This window comes from Westerdykella ornata (assembly GCF_010094085.1).
Source record: "Westerdykella ornata strain CBS 379.55 unplaced genomic scaffold EI97scaffold_13, whole genome shotgun sequence".
Classification (NCBI taxonomy): domain Eukaryota; kingdom Fungi; phylum Ascomycota; class Dothideomycetes; order Pleosporales; family Sporormiaceae; genus Westerdykella; species Westerdykella ornata.
In genome coordinates this window covers 324,287-345,845 of record NW_022986863.1, presented here as the reverse complement: position 1 = coordinate 345,845, position 21,559 = coordinate 324,287, and the positions used below count along the sequence as shown (strand labels likewise).

General features: G+C 50.8%; 7 protein-coding genes across 7 annotated transcripts; 4 read left to right on the top strand and 3 right to left on the bottom strand.

The window, feature by feature from the left end:
• Positions 1–1,777: 1,777 nt before the first annotated feature.
• EI97DRAFT_434066 (uncharacterized protein) lies at positions 1,778–3,816 on the top strand. The gene is made up of 2 exons (XM_033798528.1): positions 1,778–2,634; positions 2,846–3,816. The coding sequence occupies exons 1-2, from the start codon at positions 2,202–2,204 to the stop codon at positions 3,403–3,405; spliced, it is 993 nt and encodes a 330-aa protein (XP_033653194.1). The 5' UTR covers positions 1,778–2,201; the 3' UTR covers positions 3,406–3,816.
• A 216-nt stretch (positions 3,817–4,032) lies between these two features.
• EI97DRAFT_378984 (leucine aminopeptidase 1) lies at positions 4,033–5,251 on the top strand (the record flags this gene model as incomplete). Its single annotated transcript, XM_033795690.1, has 2 exons — positions 4,033–4,221; positions 4,268–5,251. The coding sequence occupies 2 exons, from the start codon at positions 4,033–4,035 to the stop codon at positions 5,249–5,251; spliced, it is 1,173 nt and encodes a 390-aa protein (XP_033653193.1).
• Positions 5,252–6,767: 1,516 nt separating this feature from the next.
• Positions 6,768–10,236, bottom strand: EI97DRAFT_494577 (PigN-domain-containing protein; the record flags this gene model as incomplete). Its single annotated transcript, XM_033802397.1, has 8 exons — positions 10,065–10,236; positions 9,913–10,013; positions 8,299–9,866; positions 8,062–8,249; positions 7,866–8,010; positions 7,711–7,819; positions 6,971–7,665; positions 6,768–6,794 (listed from the first exon to the last, which is right to left on the bottom strand). The coding sequence occupies exons 1-8, from the start codon at positions 10,130–10,132 to the stop codon at positions 6,768–6,770; spliced, it is 2,901 nt and encodes a 966-aa protein (XP_033653192.1). The 5' UTR covers positions 10,133–10,236.
• A 138-nt stretch (positions 10,237–10,374) lies between these two features.
• Positions 10,375–12,447, bottom strand: EI97DRAFT_434064 (rab GTPase activator). Its single transcript, XM_033798527.1, has 8 exons — positions 12,295–12,447; positions 12,221–12,245; positions 12,111–12,170; positions 12,031–12,058; positions 11,641–11,980; positions 11,040–11,591; positions 10,735–10,992; positions 10,375–10,685 (listed from the first exon to the last, which is right to left on the bottom strand). Exons 1-8 carry the CDS (start codon positions 12,338–12,340, stop codon positions 10,594–10,596), a joined length of 1,401 nt encoding a protein of 466 aa, XP_033653191.1. The 5' UTR covers positions 12,341–12,447; the 3' UTR covers positions 10,375–10,593.
• A 507-nt stretch (positions 12,448–12,954) lies between these two features.
• On the bottom strand, positions 12,955–13,943 carry EI97DRAFT_459117 (50S ribosomal protein-like protein L4; the record flags this gene model as incomplete). The annotated part of the gene is made up of 4 exons (XM_033800973.1): positions 12,955–13,035; positions 13,091–13,243; positions 13,353–13,519; positions 13,571–13,943. The coding sequence occupies 4 exons, from the start codon at positions 13,941–13,943 to the stop codon at positions 12,955–12,957; spliced, it is 774 nt and encodes a 257-aa protein (XP_033653190.1).
• A 997-nt stretch (positions 13,944–14,940) lies between these two features.
• EI97DRAFT_347248 (uncharacterized protein) lies at positions 14,941–15,117 on the top strand (the record flags this gene model as incomplete). Its single annotated transcript, XM_033794797.1, has 1 exon — positions 14,941–15,117. A coding segment is annotated over one exon (177 nt), but the record flags the coding sequence as incomplete, so codon positions are not given.
• Positions 15,118–16,454: 1,337 nt separating this feature from the next.
• On the top strand, positions 16,455–18,200 carry EI97DRAFT_378691 (NOT2 family protein; the record flags this gene model as incomplete). The annotated part of the gene is given in 5 exon segments (XM_033795676.1): positions 16,455–16,530; positions 16,597–16,738; positions 16,831–17,369; positions 17,389–18,071; positions 18,126–18,200. The coding sequence occupies 5 exon segments, from the start codon at positions 16,455–16,457 to the stop codon at positions 18,198–18,200; spliced, it is 1,515 nt and encodes a 504-aa protein (XP_033653188.1).
• Positions 18,201–21,559: the final 3,359 nt, after the last annotated feature.

The window sequence follows — 21,559 nt, the reverse complement described above, 5'->3', positions numbered from 1 at the left end:
TGGCCGATAAATTGTTAGGTGTGCGTGGTGGTACATCAGTAGGTAAACACTAGGCTGAGAGATTTGTAACGCATTCGGATCAGCTTAAGATGGCCTTCAATCGAGCAAAAGATAGGTAGAGGAGACTCCAGGAAGATCCTGAGGTGATTAGCATGTGGTTTAAGCTGGTTGCAGATATGAAAGCGAAGTACGGTGTCTACGATGATGATGTACACAAATTCGACGAGACCGGTTTCCAGATAGGTGTAATTAGGTTAATGAAGGTTGTTACAGGCTCAGAGAGACGTACAAGGCCTGATCTCATCCAGCCAGGTGATCACGAGTAGGTTACGGTCATCTAGAGTATCTGCGCTGCTGGGTATGCGATCCCGCCATTCATCATCTACAAAGGGTGCATCCACATCTCTGCATGGTATGAGGAGGAAGATATACCGCATTCTTGAGAGCTCTCAGTCTCTGAGAATGGTTGGACAAACAATGCGCTTGGCTTTAAGTGGTTGAAGCACTCTGACATGTATACAAAGGTGCGTCAGGTAGGCAGTTACAGGCTGCTTATTTTGGATGGCCATGAGAGCTATCTCAACCAGGATTTCAAGGACTATTGCCTCAGAAACAAGATCCTTACTATCTGCATGCTGCCTCACTCATCACATATACTCCAGCCACTTGACGTGGTCTGCTTTTCGCCATTGAAGCGTAAGTACTCTCAATGTATACGAGACTTGGTATGCCGATATGTTTTCCATATTAACAAAGAAGGCTTCCTCCCTGCCTTTAGAGATGCATTTTTCGATGTGTATACAGAGCAGAACTGTCGAAAGGCCTTTGAGGCATCAGGACTAGTCCCTACCAATATGCAGGTAGTATTGGATCACCTTGAAGTATGGCTGCATATCTCACCAGGACCTCTGCTACCAGAAATGCTATGGCAGTCAAAGACTCCAAGTAATACGCATAAGTTTGGATCTCAATCTAAGCTTATAAGCAACTCCTTTACACGATCACCTCTTACTGCTCAGGCTAGCTTCTCTCAGCTTGTAAAGAGTGCTGAACTCATGTTCCATCAAAATGTGCTTCTAACTGCTGAGATCAATGAGCTATGAGAACAATTAGCAGTGATGACCAAGTGCAAAGAGCGTAAACGGAAGCAGATACAGCATGGTGGTACACTGAACTATGGTGTAGCAGCAGCACAAGTAGCTACTGAGGTATCTGCAGTATCTCAGCGATCAAAGAAAGCTCGTGGTAGTAGTGATCATGAAACAGCCTAACCAGCTCTACGGCGCTGTGGGAACTACGGAGGGACTGGGCATAATGCATGAACTTGCAAAAAGGATACATAAAGATCTCCTAAATCTAATGTAAAGACAATGTACACAGGCTCTCTCTTTAATAGTGATTAAGATGAGAACTCGTAACATGAGTTGGTTGCGCTAAGGAAAAGTGGCCATCTCGGTAGGGTGGCCATCTCGGTGATAGTTTACATTAATAAAATTAAAAAGTATATATAGCTTTAAAGTTATAGAAAAAAGATAGCTTAGTATATATTAAAAGGTAGGAAATTTTATTTTTAGATGTATTTTTATATTCTTTAGCTATACTTTATACGTAATTAGATTCTATAGATTAGTTATACGCTTTAATTTAAATATTTATATAATAATATATACTCTAGATTTTAATATAAACGCGTAAATGTCTTTATTTTTTAGTATAAATAAAATGTGCCCCCTAGTTATATATTGCTAGGGGTGGCGGGCGGGCCGTGCGCGCCGAACTGGCCAGGACTGTCAGAATTCGGGTTTTCAGATTCACTTCATCTTCAGTCAATCACTTTCACCTTCATCAGGGTCGCTCTCGTGAACGTTCGCAGAGTGCACTGCGACGCTCTTCAGCTGGATAAACAACTGCCAGTTTTCTTGCGCATGGGGCGCATGCGGTGCAAGGGCAGTTCTCTTGTGTGACCGCCCACTTGATTCATCCCACGACCCGGCCCTCCCCAACCTCCCAATTTCTCCAGACCATCTCCCAACCTCAGCTTTCTTCACCACTAATAGACAGCATACAAGCAACGTCCAGACCAATAGCAATTGTGTCGACCTGCCACTCCCAACACGCTATCGCACCCCCATCTCTAGCGCTCTCAGCCATTTAACCCAACCTCTCGCTCACCAACACCACCCGTCTCTCCTCTTCTAGAAATGTTCTTCAAACGACGCTCTCGAGCTAATAGCTACATTGATAACGACGCTCCACCTCGCTCACAGTCCTACGACGATCACGACGCAAGGCCTGGCTCCTCTCGCAATCAACCACCGGTCGCTTCACCTACCGAGGAGAAGGAGATGTACGCCCGCCAGTCAGCTCCGCAGGAAGGCTATGCCAGTGCCATGCAGAATACGGGACACAATGCGATGCCCTCGGTGGCTCATTCTGCTCCACCATCGACGACTGTGAAGACGGAGCCGATGCCCGACCTGCTCGCCCAAGCGTTTAATCAGGCGGTGCGACCGTATACTGAAAAGATCGAGCAGCTCCAGAACCAGCTTGCTGACCTCCAGGCTTGGGTGGAGCAGCTAGAGCAGCAGCGAGCTGAAGTTCACAGCTGGATAGATAAGCGTGGTCTTCGACCTGGTAAGTGCGCCAATTCACTTCCACTCAGAACTTGTCCCGCTCGATTTCCCGAGGCCATTGGATCTCTGGGTTTCGCAAGCGGACTGGCTGTTGTTGCCCCAATACGCCAGAGATGCTGTCGGTCCGACCGTGCCCAAGCAACCCACTTCGGCACTGGTACCATCGGCATTCTTGTGATAGCTCTGCGCCGAATGATATTGACAGCTTCCAGATGTTCCGCCCTCTATCGCCAAAATAATGGACTCCACCACGTCAGACGCCGCTATCACGCTTAATGCCCAGCTCGACCGGAAAATCACAATAGTGAACTTCGACCTCCACCGGCTTCAAGATGATCTCAACGACTCCATCTCTGCTGACCATTTCGCTTCTGCGATGCTCAAGTTTCTCCCGGATATCCAACGCTTGTCCCAGCTTCCAGGGGGTCCTCGACATGCTTTCGACCTGGTCCTCAAGCTTGGCGGCAACCTGAACTCGCATGGAGGCCTGGACAGCGGGGATCCGACCGACATCGCCGCTCGCAGGGACTTCTACGGCAGGCTTGATACCGCTATGGTCGATGTTGTTCAGCGTCGATTTGGTGAGGGTGAGGATTGGAATGTACAAAGGGAAATCAAGCGGATCGAGAAGACGGCCAGCTATCTTAAGACTTTTGGGGTAGAGCCATACTTCCCCGCTACCCTGGATCTCATGAGGAGAGAGCTCGAATTCCAAGGCCGAGCGCCACCACCTTTGGCTAATGGCCAGTCGAGCCCGCCGCGATACCACTGATCTTTCCTTGCAGCCAACGAACTGCGTATCGGACAATACGCCTCTCTTCTTCAAGAGTTTGCATAGCCTTGGCCTATGCTTGGGACGTAGTGTTCTTTCCGTCATAGTGGATGCTTCTGCTCTCTCATCATCCTGATATCCCGAACCTCTTCCTTGAATGGTGCCGGGTTTCTTGTTCTTCAACGTCACCGTTGCAGTAATTTTAGCAGCGTAGCGGGAATGACTGTAATTGATACTGACACGACACGAATCTCCTTGTAAACATGGGCGAGAGGATGGGACCTGGCCGAACTGTCTACGGTGCTGGGGAACTGCGCCGGGGAACTGCGCCATTGATTGTGCATAAAGGTACCTTCAAGCAGACAGTGATACGTATATTGAATGGGACAACTACTGTATAATCTCAGTAAAACAAACACGGTGATTAGAATCGCAGCTGTTCCTCTGGACTGCTCACAGTTTGTACCAGCCACCAGCCACCCTACGTCAGATGATGAGATGGCGCTATTCCACGATAGGCAATGTTTACGCCCGCTATCACCGGTTCCCATGTCAACTCCGCCTCTCCAAACCCACTGCTGCATCTTCACAGTACAGTACAGCCTCAACACAAACCTATACCGAACGATGAAGTCATCCGTACTGCTCACTTTGTATGCAACTACGCTTGCTGCAGCTGTAGCTCAGCATAAAGAGCCTCAGGCAGTCCTGCAGGAGCCGCAGGTGGCCATTGATGAACGTGATGAGTACCTGATCGAACTGTCCCCGGGAGAGACCAGATACGTGACGGAAGATGAGAAATGGGCGTTGAGACGGGTGGGTAATGGCCTCAATCCTAGCCTCTATAACTAATGCCATCTAGCAAGGCATCAACTTCTTCGACATCACAGACACGCCCGACCTCGGCTCGTTGAATCGCAAGATAGGCATCCAAAAAGTATCCTTCCCTTCCAAGACCGCCCATAACGAAAGCGTCATTCCGCTTCTGAAAAAGTTGGAGAAAGACAACATGCGCAAGCATCTCGAAAAGTTCACGTCTTTCCACACTCGCTACTACAAGTCGTCGTACGGCGCGGAGTCGTCGGCATGGCTCCTCGCCCAAGTGGACAACACTTTGAAAGAGACGGGTGCTTTGAAGCATGGTGCATCCGTGAAGGCCTTCCCGCATCCATGGGGCCAGAGTAGCATCATCGCCACTATTCCTGGGAAGAGTAATAAGACAGTTGTCATTGGCGCCCATCAGGACAGCATCAACCTGTTCTTCCCGTCTCTGCTGGCAGCTCCGGGTGCTGACGATGATGGTAGCGGGACGGTGACTATCTTGGAAGCTCTGCGCGTACTCCTCCAGTCAGACGATATTTTGAAAGGGAAAGCGGAGAACACTGTCGAGTTCCACTGGTACTCTGCGGAAGAAGGCGGTTTGCTCGGCTCGCAGGCCATCTTCCAATCTTACGAGAAAGAGGGCCGCGATGTTAAAGCCATGCTCCAACAGGATATGACGGGCTACGTACAGAAGACCATCGACGCGGGAGAGCCGGAATCCGTTGGCGTCATCACCGACTTCGTGGATCCGGGCCTCACAGAGTTCATCAAGGAGGTCATCACAACCTACTGCGAAATCCCCTATGTATTAACCAAATGTGGATACGCTTGCTCTGATCACGCCAGCGCCTCAAAGGCTGGATATCCTTCCGCTTTTGTCATTGAATCCGACTTCAAGTACTCTGACAACAAGATCCACACTACTGAAGACAAGATCGAATACCTGAGCTTCGATCATATGCTGCAGCATGCGAAGCTGACGCTGGGTTTGGCGTACGAACTCGCTTTCGCCAAGTTTGATTAACTCTGCCATGTTCGATTTCTTCTATCTGATTGCAGTTACTTTTGACTCGAAACAGCTGGCATTTCGCATTTTGGTTGCATTTATGGTCATCACCGCTATTCCGGCTGTACACGTTTGTAAACTATTTATGGAAGTCATGGGCTCTACCTAGATAGATGGTTGCGGTTGCGGTTATCGAAATCTTCGGCACGTTCTAGGTCATTCCTCATCGTCGCAACTGTCCAGCACTCTTCCAATGCATTGTCGTGCTTCGGCCGTCTAATACCCTGGAAAATACTGTGTAGACTGGATCCGGACGCCGCTTGGAGACGCTCCACCATATCCGTCTCGCCTGAAGTTGGCCAGGATCCTTCTTCCTCCGTGGGCTTTGGGACACCAGGGGCTTTGTACACAATTCCCTAGGAGAGATGCGCTGGAAAACACCCCCAGTTGGAAGGTAATACAGATAGGAAATGCGGTTGTTCGCCGTCATAGAAGTCGATCTTTGTATTGCCGTCTTCGTCGGTGGGCTTGACGGGTGGATAACAATCAGAGGTGATAAGCATTGGTCTTGTGTGGCGTCCTTCTCCGTTGGGGCCTTCGACGCCTGGCAAGCAGGCGTATACTGGACCTGGATGGATCATACAGCTTCGGACGCACCATATACGGTTGGCCAAGAGAGTGGTCTAATTGCTCTGCGTTGTCACCACCCCAGAGGAAATCAAGTTCCACCTGTCCCAAAGAAGCCGATCTGTCGACCTCTTGGACAGCTTTGGCAAAATCGTGTCTCGAATCCCGCCTTGTTTCCTTCATGGTCTCGCATGTAGTGAGAACAATATGGGTCTGGATAAGTGCGCGATACTTCGTCGCCGCCTATTTTCACATGTGAGACGTTTCGATACGAGGCATCTTGGCCATCAAATCTATCCAGACTCGCCAATCTTTTGTAATAGCAAGGTGACCTCCCCTCATTCTAGTCGTCATAACGACCGTGGTGGATGCGCAGTCCGCAAAATGGACTCCAGTGAAGGGAGCAACTCGGGGTTGAGCAAGTGCACTCGTCAGCTCGAGTACAGCCAATGCAGACGCACGCGCTCCCGTCCAGATACTTTTCTCGTCCGGGTGGTGATTCCAAGGCGGAGTCTGCCTGGCGTCCCGAAGTGATCTTCGCTGAGGGCCTCGGCCGTCTTCACCGCCGTGAGCAGCGGGTTGAGCTTTTGCAGGAGGCGGTAAAGCAGATATCGATAGTTGAATGTAACTTGAGATTCTCATATACTTCAAGCGCTTCCGGACAGGCAGTGCGGCATAGGCAGAGCATTGGAACGTTACCTGTCATTCTGAAGAGCTGGTGTTTGGCTGAGTCTGCTCTTACTTCTTCTAAGTCTCAGAATGAGACGAAGCGAATTGTTGCAGTGAATGCTGCCGGCAGCGTTCGTTTAACCTTAAACACATGTTCTCCCCTTCACATGACTCCCGCAACATAACGCGGGAGAAGTAGGGTTAATAGCTTTATACATGAAAGAATCTACCAAGTCTCTTAAATACCTAAGCTAGCCACATTTTGCTTAAGAAGATAATAAAGATATACTATTTTAACTAAACAAGCACATCTCTAAATAGATATGCCTACGTCTTGACCATCTTAGCGCCATTCGCCACACCATTCACTGCCTCCCCCTTCCCCTTCCCCTTCCCTTTCCCCTCCCCAAACTCCACATCCCCAATCATAACCTCACTCACCAACTCCAACCCCGCCACAAACACGCCCAACAGACTCGCAATGACGAAATGACTGATACTCGTCCCGATATCCAACCAGCTCCCCTCATCCCTGACCATGTAGAAGAAGTTCAGCGTCAGCACATCCCCGACGGCCATGACGATCATGAACAGGGCGCTGGGCGCGACGCCGAGCCTGCGGTTCAGGATGCCGAGGTAGGCGGACATGATGGCGAAGGGGATGAGGAGCTTGAGGAGGAGGAGGGCGCCTTGGGAGAAGGGGTCGAAGACGGGGATGAGGCGGTAGACGGCGTCGAGGGAGAAGGACGAGATGGAGGCGATGTTGCCCGTGGAGAAGAAGGCGGATTGGAGGAGGAAGAAGAAGAAGAGGGAGATGCGGGCGTCGGACAGTGTGAGGGCGCGGTAGTCGGTGGGTTTGAGTTGAGTGGATTCTGCTGCAGTTACCGGTTTGGAGCCGTCGGTGGAGCTGGAGATCTCTGGAGCGAGGCGTTTTGCCTGGGTGTGAGTGAAGATGTGGTGCTCTAAGCGCACCCAGGTGAAGAGGCAGAGGCAGAAGGCGAAGTAGAAGAGGCCTTCGTAGGATATGGTGAGTATGATGAAGGTGGGCGCAAATTGAAGGAAGATGACGACCAAGCGGTGGATGTAGTGGCTATTCGGCCGGGACCCATGGAGCATGGGCATGCAAAGGGATGCCACTGAACTCGTCAGTTTCGGTCACTGCAGGCACTAGATTTGCATACTCAGCGTGATCCAGCCCACCGCTTTTGTTCCAGTTGGCAGTCCTGCCTTGGACTGGATGTACCATATGCTAGACCTAGTGACAATCATCGCCAAAGCCACCAAACCGAGCTAGCCATGTAAGATGAGAGCGGTACAAACGACGTTGTTGACATACCTGCACGCCGATAACAATACGGGTTGAATGATCAACAGTTGGTACCGACAGCTCATCCTCCGACGACTCAGCGTCGTAGAGAATGCTCTTCTCAAAGAGCAGGTAGAGAACACCCACAGCAAACATTATTATCCCTCCAAGCAAACTGCAAAGTATTAACTTGCTGATCTGGTAGCGACGATGAGGTAATACTCACATTAAGTTTAGGTCTTCAACCTTGTTAGCCGGCAATAACGTGAACACACTCATGAGGACGCAAGATAGCACCCATGTTGCCACCAGGACAACATTGTTTTGCATGAAATCCTTTCCGTAGAATGCTGGCCAAGTAGTTGCAAGGAGGTAGCAGATGGTGAAAATCTCTCTCTGAAAATAGCTTTGCACCTGAGGAACGGTAAGCGGCGGTACAAATGGTTAATAGAGCTTGACTCACCAGCGCCTCTAGGACGGCGAAGAAGCCGAGAATGGATGCGGCCAGCTTCACAGCCTCAGAACCGGAAGTGACATGCCCGAAGAGCACTTTTCCGCCCTGTATTAGTGCGGGTCGGCTTGCCCACACCTCTTCCCAGAACATGACAGGAAAGAAGGCATAGGCGTAGTAGATCAAGGGTGATTGCTGCATGAAAAGCAGCGAGTACAATCCAACAAGGAAGGAAGAGAATACGACCATGCTGGGAGCGGTGCGAAGAGTTTCCGTTTGTTGATGAAGGACATGGAGATCGATGACCGTGGTGACGGCATATGCTATCCAGCCTATGTACCCGCAAGTTACCAATGCTCTGAGGAAGAGCCAATCGTATGTCTGCAGGTACCTGAGTCCCTGAAGTCCCAGCTGTATGAGTTCTCTCGTCTCTTCAATGGCTTGGGTATAGTTCTCCTGATCGATGTGGTTTCGAACGCTCGAGATGCGGTAATCGACGGAATGTACCTCGTCCCCAAGGCCCGGAAAAGGTTTATAACGTAGTTCCGTTGATTTCTTGTGCTCTTCTTTGACATGATACATCTCCAGAATCTCCTTCGCGTTGGCCAACAGAGCTTCGGCTTTTGCTTTTGAATCTGCGTCCAGGTAAGATAGAGGAAGCTCTCCAACAGAATTTGTAGGAAAATCCAAGCCGACGAGATAGGCCATCAACGCAGCAACATCGGCCTGCGCAACATCATGGCGTTGGACATGGTCCAGGCCCCAATCCGACGAGAAGCCATCTTCGTGCCCCTTCGCGACGCCAGAGGTGCTGATAACGGGCGGTGCTACGCCAGAACCCCACACTATCAGAGGCGTACGGGTGTTATCGGGGTGCCCGTCCCCATGACTTCCCCAGTCACTCATTCCGTGATCTGCAGTGAATACGAAAGCTGTCTTTCCGTCTCCATAAAAGTCCTCAATGAGCTCAGTTATCTCCTTTACGCCTTGATCAACGATCTTGATGTTGTGCAGATACTGCTTCGAATACGGCCGATGAGCATGCCCGGTGGTGTCCAGACCCAACAGATGCAGGAAAAATACAATCTTCTCCTTTCTTAGCTCCGCGTCAAGAGTTGCATTCCTCTTTGCTTCCTGGAACATGGCCTTCACTTTATCGAACACCCAGATGTCCAATTCCACCGCATCCTTGGTGAAATCTTCAAACTCAGCACCGTAGGTATCCGCAGATACTCTTCCTGGGACTGCGCCATGCTCAAACATGGGTAGAATATCGGGACTCCCCCAACTCCAGGTATGCTCACTCCTGTTGAAGACGCTGTCGAAATCGACGGGATTCAGTTTCCACCCCGTAGTCACAGCAGAGACGTCCTCGTATAGCCCAGCAATGAGAGCGACATGTCCAGGGCGGGATTCCGTTGGTACGCGAGTATGGGATACGCCGAAGGTGCCATGCTCGAGTACGCGCGAACGAAGAAAGGGTGCAAGGGGTCGAGGCACATGTGAATCTTCTGTGTTGTTGGTAGATGGTGAAGGGTCGGGGAAAGACTGAAAAGCTTTATCTGCGCGCAATCCATCTCCTACGGCTCCGTTAGAAACAGTCATCCTCTACGTAGTCCCACTTACCAACGAAGAGTACCAAGCGCTTAGCCGGCGCTTCGGTGGTTTCGACACGATGCTCACGCATCCCATGGACAATTGGGCTTACGAAGTATATGGAGAAGATACTGTCAAATGTCAATGACACGGTACCCTGAGATATCATTCATACGTAGTACCTGTATATGTAAACGAGGTGGAACACCACTCCGACAAAAAGAAAACGGTAGCGGCCCAGTTGCGCCATGGTATAAAGAGTCTAAGGAGTGGATGTCTCTCAGAGACGTTGGAGAGCTGGCTGAAGCTTCGATGTCCGCGCAGCTTGATCAAAGATTTCCGCATTGCGCGTCTTCGCGAACGGTCTGAATGCTGCAATGCGGACAACCGCGGAGATCCCTGCCAAGACTTACCGAATCAGGCATTGGAGCCGCACGGTGTCCTATCTGGATATCATGGTACTTTAATAAACAGATACTGTGCAGCAAATTGCTCAAAAGAATGGTATTAAGGTAGAATTTGATCGAACAGGCGCGCTGTATCCGTTTTATATGTGATAGGTGCAAGCAAGCCCGAATGTATCCTTTACTTCCTCATTCATTGCAACGTGCCAAAGTTGTAGCTGGTGTCTAGTGTAGGTATTGGCCAAAGTCTACTGTCCAGCTTTTACACTGCACGGCGTACCATAAAGCATGACAAGCCAGCCGTCATCTACTGGTCAGCGACCAAAGTCTGACCTTCTCTGAGACCCTCCACAACCAACTCATGACCCTCCGCACGCTTGTAGATATCCTTGATGTCATCTGAAACTTGTTAGCATGGGCCATCCTCCCCAGAAAGGTCCCTACATACCGGTAGTAGTCTCGAAATGGCTTGTAGCATCGTAGCTCTTGGACAGGAAAATGTTGTCGTTCTCGCCACTCTCCAAAGGCTCATAAAGCGGGATTGGTGGACCCATGAACTGCTCCTCGATACGACCAAGCCTTTCCAGACCGGGCTGGAGTTCAAGATGATGGTTGCTGTCGGTTTCAGCAATGGTAGAGACAATGGCGATGTAGTAACCCTTAGGGCACACGTTGTGAGCGGAAGACACCATGGCAATATAGATGTCTATTACTGTTAGTTCAGCCCGGCGGACCTGTGCACTCGGCACTCACCATGCTTGCGTCCGACTTGAGACTGTGGGATGATCAATTGGAGAGAGTCGGCGTTGTCCGTGCGATCGATGGGATGGTTGAGGATGCAAATGGCTTTGAGCAAGTGCCCTGTGACGCGCACTTTTCCAGGGAAGTAAGACGGGTCCGCGAGGATCTTCTTGGCTTTCGTCTGAAACTTCATGCCAGGGCCGTCATCCCCTTTCTCCTTCATGGTGGCTTTAATGCCAACCACTTTACCATTCTCGTACAAGAACTCGTCCACGTCTGTGTTCAGCATATAAGTCCCTCCATAAATTGCCGAAAGTCGTGCAAAGCCTTGGGGAAGTTCTCCGAGGCCATAGAGAGGGTATATGTATGGCGACTTTCCATATCTGGCCATTGAGTTCACATAGAGTCGAATGCGATTGATGGCGTCGCTGGCGGCTCCTGGCTGCTGAATATAGTCATCCGTTTGGTACAAAGCCATAGAATGGCCAATGAAGTCTCGAGTCGAAGGTTCCAGGCCAAACTTGTCATAGACATCCTTCATGGTGCAGGTTTTGACATCGAGACCTAGCAGTAAGATCAGGAATCAACTCAATAGACCAGCCAGCGTACCGACCTTTATGTGTTGCCGGGTCTTCTTCCTTGTATGACCCAACCCATTCGAGGAAGTTCCTCGCCCGCCTCTTCTCGAACAATCCCATCAGCGGCGAGCGAAGAGCTTCGCCCGCATCTGAGGGTACCTTGGCTACAGTGGCCTTAGGGCCGCTTCCCTGTTGTACGTAGCTGCCGGCTATCTGCTTGAACTCGAGATATCTTGTGACATCGGTGGATACGAGGATGTTGGTGAGTTCGCCGTTGGACATGAGAAGTTTGGGCACCAGGTCGATGTTCCAGTCATTGACGCGGCCATACTTCTTCCACGGCTCACCCGAGGTGTGGCCATACAGTTTGAAAAGCTGAAGAAGAGTCAGTGAATTGGAGTGCCGGTATGCTTGTGGGAACGAACAGTTTCCAGATTGACCGATGCCGCTTCTCTACGATGTATAAGCCAATCTTGTCGTTAGGGTGAGACAGAGGCAGGCTTACCCTCCATAGTGATCATTGCGATCGATGTGAAGGACTTTCTTCCCCTTGACGCTCAGAACTCTGCAAATGGGTTAGGCAAAGTAGATATCGAGGAGCGGCTACTGCCTTACCCAGACAGCACACATTCCGTGAGACCTGCTTGGTTTAGCTTCTGCTGCAGTGTGGAGGCGGGGTACAAGCTCACCAGTGCCCAGCACTACAACGTCGTACTCGGGGGCGATCTCGTCCATGGTTACAGTGAATGATTGTGTACGAAGAGGTGGGTATGGAGATTACAGTATGTGCAGCAACAGAAGTCCTGGCGGCTGGGGAGGGGCGGAGGTGTTGCGGTGAGCAGGGAGCGGGTCTGGCAGCTCTTGGGAGTCGGCTAGCCCTGGTCTGAAGCCGAGTTGGCGCGTGCGTTTCAAGGTTCGGAGTTTCAAAGGATCGCGCGGAGCTTCAAAATCTGGGTTTCAGGGACAATTGCAGTGCCACGATAGGTAACAATGCGTACGGTACCAAAGGCGGATCCTGGATAACTTTCATGTATAGGTTCCTTTCGACCAATACTGGTCTTGGCGTAATTCTACATCCGCCCGAGATTGGGTTATGGTACAACAGGTTGCCGTCCCACTGTCCGTGGCTTGCCAACCTGCGGAGGTGTCTATATATCGTACACTGGCCTCAGATCCGTCGATGGCTGGCCTAAAGTCCCCTAAGTGTCCATAAAGGTACACCCTCCTTCTCCCTCAACTAGCCCTGGTCGATGCCAGATTCAGAGGGCATCCATTCTTTTGCTCCATATCGTCCCAGCTAGAATTGGAAACTTGTTACGTCGAGGTGGTTCCGATGTGGTCTCGTACGGCTATTGAGTGGCCTGCTTCACTTGGCCCTGCTCCTCTTTCGGTGGAGCTTGTTCTTCCTTGGTGTCCTCTTCCATCTCGTGCTGGGCATGTATGGTCAGTGACTTGTTCTGGAGATAGTGTCAATCACCAACTCACAATGCTATACGGATCGGGTCCCAGGTACTGCGGGCCATCCTTTCTGGCCAAATCATACTCCTTAGGTCGAGACAGGGCAAGCTTATACGCCTCCTGCCATGCAGTATGGCGCTCCTGCAGTGTATCGAGGATGGCCTGCATGGTCTCTTGTACCTGGATGAGGTTAGCAAGCCATGTCTGTCATCAAGCAGCAGCATCCCGGTAGAAGTCCCAAACAAACAAAGTTCGTGGTGGGGGCATGCAGGCAGATGAATCAACGTACCGTTGCGTCTCTATCGCTAGCCTCCTTCCCGCCATACTTGAAATGTAACCGCTTGCGCTCATGTTCCAGAGTGGCCAGTCGATTACGCTCCTTCACACATACCCACCAAAGGCTGTGTAGATCTGACCAATCCTTCTTGCGCAACTCATTCACAGTCCATGCACGCCCTGTAATTTAGGTCAATTCTGCAGCGTCGTCTTAGAGTTCGGGAGTCGGACCATGGTGAGCCAAGTCAGCCGGTGTGCGCATTGCCTGCTTCTCCCAGAAAAAGTCCCACAGGCCATGGTCGCTATCGACTTCGATTTGGGGTCGTTCGGCTTCTGGTACGCGAACGGGGGGTAGATCGTTCAAGTACTTGTTTACGGATAATGTCTGTCGTTTTCGCAGGCCAGTGTGCCTCAACGGCGATACTCCGCGATTGGGATTGTTATCTCTCTTCCACAAGGCCGACGACGTCGAGAATCGCGCTACTGAGGTGCAGGATGCGGGAGTCACGCATAGTACGGACGGAGCGAGGAGGAAGAGCGGAAGGTCTGAGGGTCTCGGGGTCAATTGGGGTCGAGCGATTCGAGCTGTCGGTATAGGTGCCATGGTGAGCGCTGTCGTTGGACGCTTGCGCAGCTGGCGATGGCTATGTTCGGTGAAAGTCCACTCTCACCAGAAATCTGACGCACGGATCATCACCTTGGCACTTCATCCGTGTCAGATCGTTCAATGTTGTCGGAAGAGGACCCAGTCGGCCTCCGTACAATTTTCGGCCGGCTTGCTCAGCCGCCCTCAGCCCTCCAAGCAGGGCTGCCAGTGCTTGGTCCTAGGTTGGCAGATAAAAGCCCCGCCGCCCTCGAATTCCTGCCTGACCACCCTTCCCCCCTCGCGCTCTTCACCGCCGTGTAGGGCGCACCTTTTCACCACTTCAATTCTCTTTGACGAGTACCTAGATTTCCACAGCGGGTATCAAGGCCCGCACACACACATTCAGTCATGCAGTACTCCATCATCGGATTCGTGGCAGTTGCCAGTCAGCGCGCAGCCGTCTTCTTCTGCCCCCATTGACTCTTCCTCGGCTTCCTACCATCCAGGCGACGGGACAACTAGCTTGGATCAATCCCTTTCATTCCACCATGACTCTCTTCGGCCTGTGATAACCTTGTCTTTGTCTCCTTCCGCTTCTTCAGCCATCGCCGGCAGCCTGTCCGGCGTGTCTGGCGTGTCTGGCAATTCTCTCTTCGACACTTCGAATTGGGTATCTTATTCCCCCGGATTCATTCCCCAACCCGATGTTTTCAATACCTTTCCTTTGGGCTATGGCAGTACCACTGTTCCTTTCACTCCATCTCTGACAACAGTCGATCACATGACTCCATTGTCGGCTATTTCGAACAACACGAACCTGGCCGACGTGACTGAGAAAGGTGGAGTACAACCACTGGAGCACCGACTGGACCATCTAATTAATGGTATTACAGCACATGGGCCTCATCCGACACCTGCTCCCCAATCCCAAGACGAGCAATATTCTTCCTCTTCCGGGGGCTCAACACCCAAACCATCCAGTTCCAAAGGCAGCCCCCGCCCGACTGAGTCCGCTTCTCGGATCGAAAAGAGGAGACAAAACACGTTAGCCGCTCGCCGCTATCGTCAAAAACGCGTGGATCAGATGGCCAGCCTCGAGAGAGCCTTGAAAGAAACTCAAACCGAAAGAGACGATCTCAAAGTCCGCGTTGCTAGGCTCGAGGGGGAGGTTGAAACGCTCCGGCAGTTGCTTCGCTCCCAGAAGTGATCTGTCGTCGGGTCTGTTAGCTCATTTCCCTTCAGCAGTCTCATTACTTTCCAGGTTGTGGTTGTGGAGCATGTCAGGCGATGTCGGAAGCTCGATCAGTGTCTGCTTCGAATGCAGCTGTCACATCGGCAAAACGTTTGTAATCACGTCTCCAATCTCCTCGTATCGTGGGACCACTCACGTTCACTCATTCAATTTCCATTTCCGTAGAATATGTTTCCTTCTATGTGCTTTCTCTACGACCATGCTATGTGACCCCTTTATACTCCCCAATTCGTTTGCATTCATCATGAGTCGATATGTGCCATATGGACTACTGCGGCTCCCCACCGTGGTGGGAACTCCTGTTCTCTCCCCAGACATCGCTTGCGAGATTGCAAAGGTTTGTCAACTGGTAGGGCAGATCGAGAAACGTGAGAGGCCAACACTGTGCCCAATTGGAAGCGGAATGACTCATTTCGTCTCATCCTGGATCATATGGACTACAGAGTAGTCTAAGATTTGGTGGCATCTCCACGATGTGATCACCCGTGGTTTTGTACCCGACAACCATGATCGCCTTCATACGCATTATTTCGACATTGCGAGGAGTTGTAACGAATAACATGAAATCTCTCCTCCGATTTATATGTGTACTGCAAGATTGGCTGGATGGGGACCCTGAAGGCAGAATGCATTTATGACCAGGAACCCACACAACGAAGCAGCCTCGTTAGCATCGCCAAGTCTACACCTACTAACTTGCTCATGACGATATAGTTGTAAGAGATAAATCATTGATACAATGGAGGTCAGCGGCTTTTTGAACACGAGCCGGACTACCTGGGTATGCAGGGTTGAACTAGGCTGGAAAAAGATTAGTGTCTTGGCATTGGCTATCAAGTGGCAGTAGCTCAACACCATGCGTGCGGTTGCGATGGCAGGCTAGGTCATTGTGTCAACAGTCAGTGTCACTTTTCTCACAATATTTGCTGGGGGATTTGCTGCATAAGGTCAGTACCCGAAACATCCACCCTCACTCGACCAGATCTATTTCATCTGCTGGACGCTGCGCCATATATACGGCACAACACATGTCAATGCATCGTCCTACCGCACGCTGTCGACACGGCCGTTGGGCCAATTCTGCGACTTCTCGAGCACGCACCTCTCCCCCTGACTTACATAAAGCCATTCTGTCGCTCCTTCTTATCGTCCTCCGACCCGCACCTACTCCCTGATGCTTTTTCTCGCAGCATCCTTTACGCAAGCAGAACAAACGTCACTGACATCTCGCGCTCCCAGGTTCTTCTCCGCACATCCTCGAATCCATATCCACCGGCATGTTCCAAAGCCAACAAACTGCGGCCGCGCGCGGCGGACCACTTGGTTCAAATCGATTGCAAAATGGCAAGCTCGGTAAGGACAACCTTTGCGCCGCGAGAGTTGCTGCAAACAGGATTGCTGACCATGGTTTACAATCAGGAGGTGGATCGCAATGGGCCTTTGGACAGTTAGGCGGTGCGCCGGGCCTCTCCAATGCGCAGTCTCGAACAAACGGCAGCGGATTGTCAAGCTTCGCCCAGACAATAAGTAATTCGCGACAGCATGCCTCTCTCAACCCAGAGTAAGTCTGCGAGTCCCACGGTTTAGAGGAAGGAGCAGAAGACAGGCATAGGGTCTATCCATGGGCAAACAGCTAATGATATACGATGATAGGGAATTCCCTTCGCTATCCGGTACGCCGCAAGCGCAACACAACACATCTGCACAGCAAATGTGGTCCAATCCGAGTCTCCGCGTACCCCAACATTCCACGATACAAAGACCACAAATACCAACTCCCTCACAGAATCAACCGGCACCTACGAACAATCAGCTGGACCAGATGCAGAGCCACTTGCATGAGGATGGACATCGAGCAGGTCAGGCGCAGTATCCGACAGGCGGCGATGACTTCCGGTTCGGAGGTCAGGCAGGCGTGGGACAGCTGTCTGGCGGCGGCCAGCCTCAAACAGGCAATATTGAGGAGTTCCCACCCTTAGGAGGCGGGGCAGGAGAAGTAGGGCCCGACCGAAGAACAGGCATGATTCAGAATGCAGCGGCGTACGCAGGCAATGGGAGCAATACCTTCCCAGGTCTTGGTCCGACGAGAAACGGTCTATCGAGTCCCACAGAAGGTCAGCATGATCGAACAATCAACAATACCTTGGTTGGCAGAAGCGGCCACCCTGGTCCAAGCAATGACAGACAAGTAGGTTTGGAGACACCGCTGAGTTTTTTATTTGCTGAACGTAATCAAGGGCGACCAGGTAACCGGTCAGACGATGGGGAACTTGTCAATGGCCAATTCGCAAATACCCATCAGGGGTGGAAACCCTGGCGGACAAGCACCTCAACCTCACGACCAAAACTTTGCGGCAGGTACTGCCTCTCCCGGTGCCCGCCTACCTCAACACAAGAAGTTGGCAGACATGTCTGAGTCGGAACGATATAGCTTACCCGGTCTACTAGCAATGATTCCGCTTGAGAGCCCGGATCACTCGTCATTAGCGATGGGTCAGGATCTGACAGTGCTCGGTCTAGATCTCAGCCGGCCGGAGAATTCGCCATTGTATCCAACCTTCGGCTCGCCGTTCGTTGAAGCAAATGTCAAACCCGTGGTACCGAAGGACTTTCATCTTCCAGCCGCTTACACGGTTACCAATGTCCCACCTCTCCATATGAAGATGCAGCAATTCCACTGGGAAACACTCATGGCCATCTTCTATCAGTACCCTCGGGACATTCTGCAAGAGATGGCCGCGAACGAGCTCTACAACCGGGACTGGAGATGGCACATGAAGTATAGACAGTGGATGATGAAGGATCCCGAGCTGCAAGATCCGGTGCAGATCTCTCCTCGGGAGGAGCATGGATGGTATCTGTTCTTCGATGTGACTAACTGGCGACGGGAGAGGGTACGTGATAGCACTCAAGGGTGACGATGAGCCTACTTACTGACATGTTCACAGAGAGAATGCGACCTCAACTACGACGACCTGGATCAGCGGTATGGTGGTGGTGCACGAGGTGTGCCACACATGTAAGGCATTGCTGCTCGAATGTCACGTCCGGCAAACTCGGGGGTAGCGTTGCTGGATGAGGCGCAGGGGATCTCCCAGGCCGCATCACGGTCAAGGATTATATTGCAATGAATCTTTCGGCAGGGGACCGTCATGTGAGCGACTTGTTCTAAGCAATTGCATGCTCGTGAGCGGCTTACCAAAGGGACCATCTGAGTTGCAGAGATATCACAGCGACTAATGAGGCGTCTACCTAGGCGTGGCGACTGCGACTTCCGGTAGGGCTTACGGCCACTGTCTTCCAAGACGCTGAGCCATGGCAGTCCTAGCTGATTCAACTGATTCAATGGTGTCTTATTTGTTCTCTTTGTCTCCAGTGTCGTTGGTTTCTCGGAAAGTTTCACATTTTGCTGACCCCTATATATAGTACTGTTATTGGCAACCGTTTTCGGTGCCGTCCAACTCTGCTCGTCTTTGATGTGATCAGCAGATCCGTATCTGGCAGCGGCGACGTGCTGGACTGGTCGTCCTCAACGCTGGAATGGAGATGCGTAGGTTTCGCATGCGGATTCGTCGATATCTTAGTGCTACATTTGCTTAGGTACCGGTTTAGCAGGGAGGTGCTTCGGGGAAGTATATATTTCGCATATATGGCTGCGTTGTCCGCCAGAGAAATGGAGGGTGGGGTATATGTAGGAGTGGACATTGGAGTACTTTCATCGGCAAAGGGAGGACCATGACGTGGTAAGTATTCATTACGGAGTACATCTGCTATCCTCATTCCTTCCCCGTGTCATTCCCCCTTTTTCCGCTCTCATCCTCTTGGAGATATCTCCGCCATCTTCAACCGTTTGAACGTTGCTTTCTTCCCTTATTCCGTCTCTGTCTTCGAGACGGAGAAGAATCGAGAATACGAAATGGCACAAATCAAGTGGACCAGTGCGTTTGTTGTTTTTTTTTTTTGGAAACTGCTCCGTCGCCTGGTACATGAGCGAGATGCCTAGATTGATATGGATGGATTATCGATTTCCCGCTGATTCCAATTGCGAGGGCGGCTTTTTGATGTCGCTCGTGCTTTGGGAAGGGGGTCCGACAAGATTGATGGATTGGTGGATTGATGGCTGGGTTGGTGGTGGTTGGCATCTCACCGGTTACTGTGCACGTAGTAGGTGTTAGACTACTATGAACAGTGAATTACCCGTTCTTGTATTCCCTAGGTTTTGGCTTTATTGGGTATCTTTTCCTATAATTCAGCGAGTCCTACCGCAGCCCGCAGAGTCCCAAAATTCTTCCTAGGTATTTAAGAATGTGGTCGGAGCATCCTACAGGATTCGACTGCCTAGGTAACTTAATAATAAGGTGAGGTGAGTGAGGTGAGAGAAGTTTCAGCGATGCAGTACTTTAAGTAATAATAAGGCTACATAAGTAACGGATGACTTATCGTGCATTAATCTGTGTCTATGGAATAGGAGTTAGGGAAGGAGTTAGAGTATGTACTGTACTGTACTGTGTAGGAGAAGTAACGAGAGCGCCGCGCATGTTCCTCGTGGTGGATTTATTGCGGTGGAGCCTGTGGAGCTGATGTCAGCGCGGGAGGATGCCGCGGATCCTCTGATCCTTTTTGTTGGTTTCAGATGTATTTCTCTTTTTTCGTTTTTCTATTCATTTTTGTCGGAGATGTCTTCGTTGTGGGAGGGATGGTAAAGGCTAGGTAAGCTACGGTTGGGGGATGGATCTTTTGAGTCGATAAAACATGGTAGATCTTCTTACTCTCTGCGACTAGTAGGCTGCAATTACGAACAACTAGTACTTGACGATACGAAATTCTACATTTCTTCTTTTCTAAAGAGTGATGAATTACTACTGTGTTACAATTCTGCTCTCCATCTTGTGGGATCGACGTCGCATGAACGAAACTTTCCATCCCAATCACATCTTTCATGCGTTAACAGAAGCCGCGTTTACACAAGATCGACGAGCAATTCCAAAAACCTCCAAGGCATAATAAAGTTTCAGCGACAGATCGGAACGCGGGGGAACAGTGGGGCACTCGCTAGAAAGTAGAAACATTATCGGAGTACTTAGATGAATAAGACCTGGATAACGAATATTGTACATCATATTGCTGGTACTTAGTTCTTAGCGACTGGAGATATGATAATAGACTGCGATATGCCGACACCGTTAGAGAACGGTTGAGGGCAGGGTGTTGCTCTTCCCGAGAAAGAGGGGGTTGGAAGGTTTCTGGTAGATTGATGTTTTGAAACGAGTTATGCGGTGGGGACGTTTTGTTTTGACTCCAAGGCGGTGGTGGGAACGGCAGTCAAAAGCAGAGGAACGACAGAGCTAGAAGTACCAGAGAAACAATGAGAAGAATGGTATTCCTAGATCCCAAATAGATTCACCGCCATCGAGTCTGGATGGGTCTCGAGAGGAGACTGAACAGTGTTTCATCGGGTGTATGGGAGTTGAGTTGAGACGGGGTTGTACAAACGGACCTTTCAGGGAGTTGTTTTGAGAAGGGTGCTCGGAGTCCGTGGAGCATACAGTCGAACATAGCGAGTAGATCAGACGATATGCGCTTCGATATTTCCCCGTACTGCTCGGGATCGCTCTCCAATATCAATGGTCTCTAAGCTTGCGATCACATGGGGGCAGCAGCTTCTGGAAGTCTCAGGGCTGTAGGCAGTGTATCAATGCAGGACATGTTGGGCTTGACAGTGCAAGTGCACAGTAAAATGGTGACTACAACATGGACAGGTGAATAGCAGTGCATGGCAAGTCTCAACATGCAGAAGACAATTCTGCATCAGGAAACCTCACCGGGAAAGTTTCACCAAGGGTTCGAGAGCTTTCGAACCAGCACTCGTTCCAGATGCAACCGACATACATGTCTGCAAGCCCGCTATAAGGGTGCTGTTGTTGGAATTCACAGTAGGAGTGAGTCAGTACGGAGTAGTTTCTCAAGAGGGACGATATCCCCAGGAGGAGGAAGTACCAACGGGAAAGCCCAGTAGTGCGAGTCGTGAGCAGGCCATGGTGTGGCACAGTCAGGAGTGATCCGTGACGTCAATGAACTTGTTGACTCTCGTGAACCTCGGTCCTTTGCCTCTCTCGGCTCGTTTCATGAAGCACAAGCGTGAGGTTCAAGGGGGTGTGACATGAATCAAGGAGTGATGACAACAACGGCCAGGACGTCCGTGAGCAATACGTAGTCGGTATTCAGGACGTTGAGGATCAGAGCCAGGCACATCGAGAGCAGAAAGACGGGCGCAAAATCATCAGAAGAAATGCCATGAGAGTCATCATCATCTGAAGATACGACGGTGGTCCTGAAGACATGGACAAGCTTGGCAGGACTGGGCTCAACGAATGAGAGGAGC